Here is a 10,170-nt window from a genome sequence, read left to right on the forward strand (position 1 = left end):
ATGCAATCTCCAGCAATCAGTTACAATTCTGCCCAATACAATGAAGATCTATTTGCCCCTTGTTTTGCTAGGGTATCCACCATCCCATTTGCATCCCTTTTAACCCACCCAAACTGAGAGTTGAACTTCCTTGCAAGTGTGTCAATTTCTCTGAAAATAAACTTGAGCTTCCAAGGTGCTGATGTGATGTTTTTGGCCCAAGAGATGACCAATAGAGAGTCTCCTTCAATTTCTAAGTCTGTTGTTCCTATCTGCTCAGCCATCTTTAGACCTTGAAGTAGGGCTAGAGATTCAGCCTGCATTGAGTCACCATAACCTATTGGTCCAGAGTAGAGTGCCACCACCACACCCAGATAATTTCTAAACACACCCCCTATGCCTGCCCTTCCAGGGTTGCCAAGAGAACTCCCATCGAAATTCAGTTTTAGTTTGTTCTGTGCTGATGGGTACATCTGTTTGTGCTATTTCAGCCCAATTCCTTAGTATCTCATTCGTGGAGTAGTTTCTAAAAATCTCCATGGTCTTCACCCAATGTGCAGTTCTGATTTTTATGGCTTCAATAACTTCCTCCATTGTTTTGCTTTTTCCTGAAAAGATTCTTAGGTTTCTTTCCTCCCAAATAGTCCATACTGTAGCTGCTCTCACTGCCTTCCATATACATTTTCCCCATTTCTTCCATTGATACAGGAAAGAGGGGCTGAATAGATTTACCACATCCTATGGGGGAGCCCATCTGCATCCAAAGAGAGAACAAACAACATTCCAAATACTAGAAGCAAAAGAGCAAGATAATAGTAAGTGGGTTAGAGTTTCACCACATCCCAAACAAAGGACACACACATGAGGAGAGAGGCAATTGTTTGGCCTCCTTTTCTGTAGCACATCACAAGTGTTTACCTTCCCTAGGAACACTTCGCAACAAAAAGCTTGTACTTTTGGAGGGATCGGTTTAGTCCAAATTTCTCTCACTGGGAAGTTGACCCCCATAGGGTTAATATGACTGAGAAAATCAAAGAAAGATGCACAGGAAAATAAACCATCAGAAGTTGGGGATCACACTCTACAATCAGCTATAGATTGGTCCAAGTAGACCCTCTCAAGTGTTGAAATCAACAGCACTAGAGACTCACACTCATTTTCCCTCAACCCTCTTCTAAAGACAAAATCCCAAGAGATCCCTAATTCTAAAAGCACACCAAACCTAGCAACAGGTTTGTTTTTATAGTTTGATAAAGAGTAGAGGTCTGGGAAATTGAACATAAGAGGCACATCCCCAACCCAAAGGTCTTCCCAGAATAAAACTTTGTTGCCACAACCAACATCAAACCTGATAAATTGAAGAAAAGTTGGATATACCTCAAAGATTGCCTTCCAAGGAGAGGAAGGAGCTGCATTGGGGGCTAATTTTGCATCCCAGCCGTTATCTGCATCACCATGTAAGCTTTTAATGACCCTGTGCCACAACCTTTTCTTCCTCACAAGGGAATCTCCATAGCCATTTCCCTAGGAGGGCCTTGTTTTTCTTTATTAGGTTCCTTATACCTAACCCACCCTGGTCCTTGGGGTAACAAACTTTCTACCATTTCACGAAATGATCTTTCTTTTCTTCACCTGGCTCCCACAAAAAGTCCCTCATAATCTTCTCCAATTTCCTAGCTATTTTCATTGGGATCTTAAAGGTGGAAAGGAAGTTAGTGGGAAAGTTTGCAAGGGTTGATTTTATCAAGGTGATTCTTCCCCCCAAGGAAATATAATTTCTCTTCCACATTGCCAACTTCTTCATGAACCTCTCTACCACCAGTTTCCAAAAGCTTTCAGCTTTCGGATTCCCACCCAAGGGCATTCCTAAGTATTCCAGAGGCCAATTTTTCACTTCACAACCTAGCAGATTTGCCATGGCTTGGATATCCCCCCCCCCTTCAATGTTGATTCCGGCTACACAGCTTTTTCCCCAATTGACTTTCAATTTGGAGGTCTGCTGAAATTCATCCACCAATCTTTTTAGATTCCTTAAACTGGTTTCATCACAGCTTTCACAGAAAAAAATTATGTCATCAACAAATTGCAAATGAGACACCACAACTTCTAATCTACCCATTCTCCAACCTTTAAACTGGTTTTCTTGATCAGTTTTGGTGATTTGTCTAATCAAAATCTCAGCCACAAAGGTGAATAAGAATGGAGATAAGGGGTCACCCTCTGTCTTAGTCCTCTTTTAGCCTGGAAGAAATCCTTTGCAACCCCATTCATCAGAATAGAAAAATGTGTTGAGCTAATACATTCTTTAATCCACATCCTCAATCTTTCACCTAGCCTCATCTTTTCCATTAAATTCAACAGTAAGGACCAATCCACCATATCATAAGCTTTTTCAAGGTCCAATTTACAAATCAAACCTTTGTCACCTTGTTTTCTCTTAGCTGTCACACACTCATTTGCCACTAAAATTTGATCCACAAATAGGAATGACCAATCCACCATATCATAAGCTTTTGGGGCTCATTTTTTATGTTCTGTTTTGTGGGTGAGTCCTTATCACCCCTTTTGTAAATCTCTCTTTCTAATTTTAATGAAATTTATTTTTTATTTATTACCAAAAAATAATAAACTAATATGCTCCGAAATGGAACAGATTATAGAACATTATACATGAATCCATAACCTTGCAATCCCCAATTACACTAGATGAATTGGGGATTGAAGACTGACATTTCTTAACTGTTTAGCATTACTAAAGGACTCTTTGCAGTAAAAAGGATACCCAATACACAATAGCAGTTGTGCATCAAGCTATCTCAACATAAGTACCTCAGAGGAACATTTTATTGTAAGAATAAACCAAAAGTGACACAAATTCCACATTGAACCATATGCTTGAACTTGAAGAACAATGGCTGGGGAGCCAATGATGCTCAGAGCAGCTGGCTCTCGAACTTAAACCAATATAAAAAAAAAAAAGGAAAGAAAGGATCAGGAAAAAGAACTGCTTTTCACTCCAGGTCGTGGGCCAGCAGCTCAGCCGTCTGGGTCAAATGGGTCAACCCATGAATAAGAATATAGAAAACAGATAAAAAATCAGAAAATTTGCAAAATAAGAGCATTTGTCTAATAATAATATGTTCATTATATTAAACAAAAATAAGTATGATAAATGAGAATTGTTGTAATAAATGATGGAAATGGTTGAAAATAAAAAAAAAAGGAAAAATGATGATTAATGTCCAGCCCACGACCCACATACCGGGACAAACAGCTTAATGATTAAACCATTTGGAAAGTGGATGGTAGAATATTGCTATGATTTGAGATTTAAAAAATTATTTTCTAGCTATAGGTGTCTTAGAAATATGGTTTAATTTTTCTCAAAATTTTCTGGTATTTCAAAATTACTATTAATGATAACTTTTTGACATAGAAATTCTAAATTACTATTGATAACAAAATTATGATTTATACTTTTGGTGATTTCTGGTGTCTTTACATTAAGTTAGTTTGGTAGGAGGCGTTATTCAAGTTTCCTTATAGCAAATGGAAGTTGATTTGGGTCAATTTCCAAATCCAAATTGGAGCCTATAAGGGGACATCCAAGTTCATATGCTGTCAATAGAGATGGTGATTGCAATATAAGAAGAGTTTATTAGATCAAATAAAATTTGGTTTGGTGAAATATGGTTATTGCCAGGAAACTTTTGTCCTTTTTCCTTTTTTCTCACTTATTTCTTCTTCTAAATGATCAATATCTTTCCTGTTTACCGTAACAGCAAAAGCTATTATCTCTCTTCTTAATTTCTTATTCATTCTTTGGTGGACAGTAAGCTGTCTACTTGCTTTTCCATCCCTATTCTTCATCCTTAATCACCCAAAGCCCATTTATCACCCCACAAAGCCCACTGCCAGGTCTGAAATTTGTATGACCCCAACCCCATCTTACAACACAATTGATCCAACTGCCAGGTCAACCATGAACTTTTTTGAAAATAAATAAAAATGAAAATTTACTAATGAGCAAGAGAGAACAACAGAGTAATAAAGCAATCACCCACAAAAAGCCAAAACCCAAACATAAACCACCAAACCCACCGCCCCAAAAAATTACACACAAAAAAAAAAACCTTCCCAAGCCTTATAAAACATCCCAAAACAACTCCCCTTAATATCTCCAAACCAAAACTAACCCTACCAAACCTCACCACTCAGATTTCCCTTAAGGATTTTCTCCATTTGGATTTTGTCTGTGTTCCAATTTCAAAAAAAAAAAATTTCTCGCAAATTCTTCCCCACGTATGAAAGATAGCCCTAATATATTGCTTACTTGGACTTCAGTTTCCACTATTTTCCAAGTCCACCTTTTGAGCTGTTTTCCGCACTCAATCAAAAGCTACCTCCTCCTTCTTCTCATTTCCCTCCTCTCCTATATTTTCCTCTTCCTCTAAAGAAGCATCTTCCTTTTGACCACCTGAACATGGATCTAATTTTTCTTCTTTTCCATCACTTTCTACAACGGCTTCATACCAGTTTTATTTACTGCATTGCTTTGTGTTCTAGTTCTATCCTTCATCCTTTTCCTTCTGTAAACTTACTTATACTTGCTAGTTGCTACAAGGACCAATTCCAATTAGTCCTTCCTTCAAACGATGAAACACTTTTGTGACATGAATCAACTGACCAACATTAGATTCCTTGGGCTTTTTCAAGTTGACCAAAGAATCACCATCTTTTTTGTATTTCTTCACCCATGCTAATAACCTTTTTCCTCCCTAGTTCCACCCCAACTTTCCAATAAAAACATTTGAAAAAGATCAGTTGTTCCCCTCCTCAAAAACAACAAGAGCTTTCAGAACCCTTCAGAAGCTCAATTGCTTCTTCCCCCAGTTGTTCATTCCTTCTTTCCTCCATTCCTGAATGTAAAAACTCCTTCTCAGAACCAGACTCTTCAACCTTCTCCCTATCTAAAAGTGCATCACCCTTTCCATCCTTTTTTCCATTATCTAAAAACACCCATTCTTCTAGAAAACAGTCCCCATGGGGTTGAAGCATCATTATCATCCACTACTGAGCCCTGCAAAACTTCTTCTATAATCTACTCTTTTTTTTTGTAATAAAATTAGAATTTATTAAAACAAAAAAAAAATAGAATACAAGGGAGAGTGACCAGGAGTCACTCAAGAGGGAAAAGAGAAACAGAACAACCCCTAGACCAGACAACCTCAACACACCATCAAAACCGAAAACCCAAGATAAGAAACCAAAATTACAACAACAAAAACCCAAGCATCTGAAAACAATCTTGAAAAGGCTGCACAATCAAAGAAAGACAACATCCCCCCTAAACTTCAAACAAACTTTCTCCACTCCAACCTGAGTCTGAATAAGACCTGAGGTCTTATCCCTTGAGCTCTTAATCTTCAAGATGTTACTCAAGAAGCTCAATCCATCCTTGTGAAAGAAACTTGTTGTCACCCAATTCCAAACTTCACAACTCTTCTTACCCAAACCTTCATGCTTCCTGAAGAAATGTTTTTCAAATTTAACAGCCTTTCTTCCATTAACAAAACTTGACTCTATCCTTTGTCCTCCTTTCTCTCATTGAACCACACTACCATAAAGCTAAAGGCTCAGTCTTTAAGGTAGACAAAGCTAGACCACTCCACCAATCTACCATCATTTGAACCTGCCCTTCCCCCTCCATGTCAACCATGGGTTGAAAACATTAACTTAAAGCTCCATTTTCATACTTGTCATCCCATGCTTTTATCTCGTTTTTGTGGTTGAGTAAATTGACAACACCAAAGCAACTAACCCAAAAAAGGGCTTTTTCGCAAAAATAGTGGGGCAACACGCCTTCAGCGCCTTGGGATGCATAGATCTCAAAAAGTTACCCACAATCAAAAAAGAAAAATCACCACAATCGGACATCTAAGTGCAAAGTTATAGCCTCTAGAAGTTTGCATATACATTGAGTGTGCAACCCGTGGCCCAGTGACCAGGTTGAACAGGTCAACAAGTGAATGGTTCAACCACCTGGATCAGACAGTTTTTGACCAGGCCAACGGCTTTTAACCAAATGTCGGGTTTCATGTAAACCGGACCCAGAATCTTGACCAGGTGATGGTTTCAACAGTTCAACCAGCCAGGTCAATGGCGGGTTGTAAACATTGTTCTATACAACTAAAAACACCAAGGTACCTTAACATGTTTGTACATGTCTAAACCATGGTTTGAAATATCGACAAGATTTGGCAAAATTTTCCCTTTTGCTAAGTGGTGATCTGAAAATTTACAAGAATCTTTATTTTCCAAAATCTCCGATATTTTACCAATGTTTCCCCAAATCTTGCCAATATTGATAGACTATGTTGGGATTCATGTAGTCAACCCCATATGTGCGATTAAACTTCTAACAATTCCTTGAAGGTTTATTAACTAAGTCCATGTTTACAGAAAATTTCACTATTTTTTAAATTTTCTAAATATCTCAGTGAAATTAGCAAAATATCCTTAAATTTTTCCCATCACTACATGGAAAAATGTCCACTAATATCCACTACGATCAAAATTGTGAACCATGGTCTAAACACTATGATCCCAATAATGAAACACAACACAAAAATGAAAGCCTTGTGGAATAAGCTTTATTGCATGGATACATCTAAATTATACGCATAGCATATATTAAGAGATCACACCATAAGAAATGTCTTAAGTGACGTAAGTTTCACCAGGTTTGCCAGGTTACACTTGTTAAAAAATAGAAGGACCATTACTAATGTCGGTACCAACTACGAGGGTTTTCGGGAGGGATGGACTGGATGCTTGGCTTATAAAAATAGAAAAAGAAAATCAGTGTATTGAATGAGAAGCTTGTATTCTAATCCATGTAATAATGAGTCATATCCCTGCTCCCTGTATCCATGTTTATATGTAGGCATCTAAATGAGAAAAAAATTAGTAAATTACTATTCTTAATAATGTTGTCTTTTTTATAATTCTTATTGTTAATGCAAAGCATATAATAGATGAAATTTCCTATATATGACAGTGTTTTAAAAGCGCAAGGCAAGGCACACGCCTTTTTGAAACAAGGCTCAAAATTTGTAAAAAAACCAAAAATGCAAAAAATCAGAAAAAAAACTGTAAAGAAATAACGTGTATATATATATATATTAAAAATAGTATTATTTTAAAAAATACATATTTAAAAAGCATATTAGCTCAAATTTAACTATATAAGTGTAACATATGGTGCATATTCAAAGTGAAAATGTAACATATAGTTTATTCTTTTTTTTTGAAGATATAGTATATTCTAGGAGCCACTTTATACCAATCCCCTTGAGGCATGGCCAAACAAATCCATGTTAGAGTCCTAAATCCGTAATTCCTGCACAAAAGTTTGCTTTTGTGATTTTAATTATAATTCCTTATCTTCTAAAACTGATTTGTATAAGGATGAATGTACAATATTAACAAAAATGGGATTCTCAGAGCCCCTTACCCAGTCACCAAACTTTAAAAAAAAAAAAAGAAAAAAAAAGTGCAACACTTAACTAAGGCACACACCTGGGCTGAGGTGCACCAGGTGCTGCCTAGGCAAGGTGCATACCTTGAAATGTGCCTCACCTGTGCACTAGGCACACCTTTTAATTAAATCACTGATATGCGGAGGAACTTATCATCCTATAAGAAGTTCTCCACAATGAATTACAAAGGTTTCCATAAATGAAATGACTCTGATAAAGTTGAAAGATTATAAAATAAGCTCACCTTTCTCTCCACCTGAGAAGAGCTTCTAGGAGAGGAATAGGTGTATGCCGAGCCACCATTGCTAATGAATCTAACACTTGCTCATAAGCTGGGTCCGATGGCCGAAGATACTGTCCATCCTGAATATTTTCCATACAATGCAGAGTTATGAAAAAGAAACAACTTATGAGTACCCATTTATACCAACAAATATTCAGCACTTACAGCCTGTGAGCAATTATCTATTTATAAGAATAATATCAAGAAATTTCACCCACTATGGAAATGGGTACTGTGCCCATGTCTGACACATCACTTTTAATGTCAATTCCCCATGCAACATTTTGTCCATGTCATGTGTAACATTGCAGCCGTTAGAGCAGCATTTACCCTTACCAATTTATCATATTCTTCTGCCCACTGAAGGGTATGATGAGCCCAACAATAGTTTTGCGTTCCTACCCAAATGCTGTCCATTGCCAAAGAGAGGTCATTCGTCCTCTCATTTCATAACTTTTTCTTTGTCCAATGAAATGCATAAAATTGATAAGCTTCACAATCACGCAAATACAATAAAACCCTTTCTCCATTCCATCTCCCCTCTAACAGCAAAGATAAACATTACCAAAACACCAATTCACTGATATAAATACCAATGCAAATTGATAGTGTGGTAGGTAGGTACCTGTGCTTGGGCTGTTTCAATGCGGCGCCTGGCAAGAGGAAGAAACCGCTGGAGCAGTGCATCAACGATCAACTTTGCAGCACCACCGGGCTTCATTTCTTTAAGTCAAATCTCTACACTCTTCAATTCGATTGAAGTGGCTCTATTGTGTTTTAAAACATGGAGTCGTGATGTGAAGTGTTCCACTACCCAGAGGCATGAGGCGAAGTTCAGAACACAAGAGGCGTCGGCCTCCGGAGCACAAGGAGACACAAGCCTCGACCATGTGTTTTTTATAGTTATTGTTGGAATTTCTAATAATAAAACATCAAATTCAAACAAAATCAGATATTGAAAGCATCATAACATAAATTAAACTGAAATAAGTTAAATCTTAACCTCAAGAAGAAAAATCAAACAGTCGCTAGATTTTTTTAAAAAAATAGCAATTATATCAATAATTAACAGAAAAGACCAAAATGTTTATTGACACGTCAACGTCTAAGGTTCAGCAATTTGCAAATGTTTAAATTCCACCTTAAACCAAATTAATGTTTCCTCTTTTAAGTTGCGTGTGCAGTGTTCCACAAGAAAGAATTCTTCAGCCAAAATCGAGGAAAGAAGGGAAAAAAATGTTAAAAATACAGGGAATAAATGAAGTTACTTGAAGTTGAAGCTGCTGCGCTGTATTTGGTCTTCCAAGGTATAACAGGGTCTTCAGTCTTGCAAAATAGAACAGGGGCAGGAAGAACTAAGAAGAATAAGAAGAAGATCAGACGAGCTGCTGTTCAAGCTATGCCATCAGTCCAAGAATAGAACCAGTATAGACTACCAAGAAGAAGAAAAAAAGAACAGTAACAAGGCTCGAGATTGAATAGAATAAAAAGAAGATGGAAACATGAAGAAACTAATAATAACATACCCGTAAGCAGCTCGACCGAGAGACTTCAAACTCGACTTTGGAGGCTGGTTGCAGTAGCAGTAGCAGATTCGAGCCCTAACTTTCGGTCTGCAAAATAATAATTCTAATGCAGTGTTTTTCCTTCCTTTTAAGTAAATCATGACTTTACCATTTACCAAAAACAAATTGTGATTATTTCTAACGTAAATTACAGATTACCACCCAGTAATTTGGTGTAGTGACACTTACCCCCGAACTTTTATTTATAGCGAAGACCCTTAATTTTTTATACTTTAATACTTGGCCCCTCCATAAGATTCTCCTCCCTGTCATGTACTAGATAAGCATTTTTAAATTTCCAAACTATCATTTCTTTAACTAGTTGGACACTTCTGCTGTTTTTCTTACATATATATTTGAATAAACTTCCTAGTTATGTCTCTTTCTTCTTCTTTATCCATTTGTTCAAATAGGATTTAAGAAGCAAAGTAGACAATTTTCGTTATTTTGAAATGCCATTCTCTCTCACTCAAATGAATCTTGTAACTCTATAAGGGCAAAGCGTTTGATAAATTAACTTTCCTCATTCAATCGAATTAACAGGGACCAAAGTGTTTGAATCTAAATATTTATATTTTAGGGAGATCTTTGTCACAAATAAAAATTTGGGGGCTAAGTATTAATACTCAATATACAAGATCATAATCTCTAATTTACCCTTTCTTTTAATGAACTCAAAACCATGATTACGATTCCCAACTTTGAACTTTGAAATATTTTGTATCATAATTTTATATTTGTTTTATTTTTCTCTTATTTTATGCACAAAAGAAAATGGGGTTCATAATAATGTAATATTAGG

The 10,170-nt window shown here is 36.7% G+C and overlaps 1 protein-coding gene across 4 annotated transcripts in view; it reads right to left on the minus strand.

The window, feature by feature from the left end:
- LOC104608078 (ARM repeat superfamily protein) overlaps positions 1 to 9,506 on the minus strand; it is a 56,108-nt gene extending 46,602 nt beyond the window's left edge. The window contains exons 1-4 of one of the 4 annotated variants that reach the window (XM_010273943.3): positions 9,330 to 9,506; positions 9,072 to 9,158; positions 8,429 to 8,721; positions 7,765 to 7,883 (exon numbers count right to left, since the gene is read on the minus strand). In XM_010273943.3, coding sequence (XP_010272245.1) covers positions 7,765 to 7,883; positions 8,429 to 8,524 — 215 coding nt within the window. In that variant the 5' untranslated portion in view covers positions 8,525 to 8,721; positions 9,072 to 9,158; positions 9,330 to 9,506. Of the gene's footprint in view, positions 1 to 7,764; positions 7,884 to 8,428; positions 8,722 to 9,071; positions 9,236 to 9,329 lie in introns of all 4 variants that reach the window. The other 3 variants (XM_010273946.3, XM_088891232.1, XM_010273945.3) reach the window with 3 other exon arrangements.
- Between the last annotated feature and the right edge of the window lie 664 nt (positions 9,507 to 10,170).

This window comes from Nelumbo nucifera, chromosome 7, assembly GCF_055504915.1.
Source record: "Nelumbo nucifera cultivar China Antique chromosome 7, China Antique-T2T, whole genome shotgun sequence".
Taxonomy (NCBI): domain Eukaryota; kingdom Viridiplantae; phylum Streptophyta; class Magnoliopsida; order Proteales; family Nelumbonaceae; genus Nelumbo; species Nelumbo nucifera.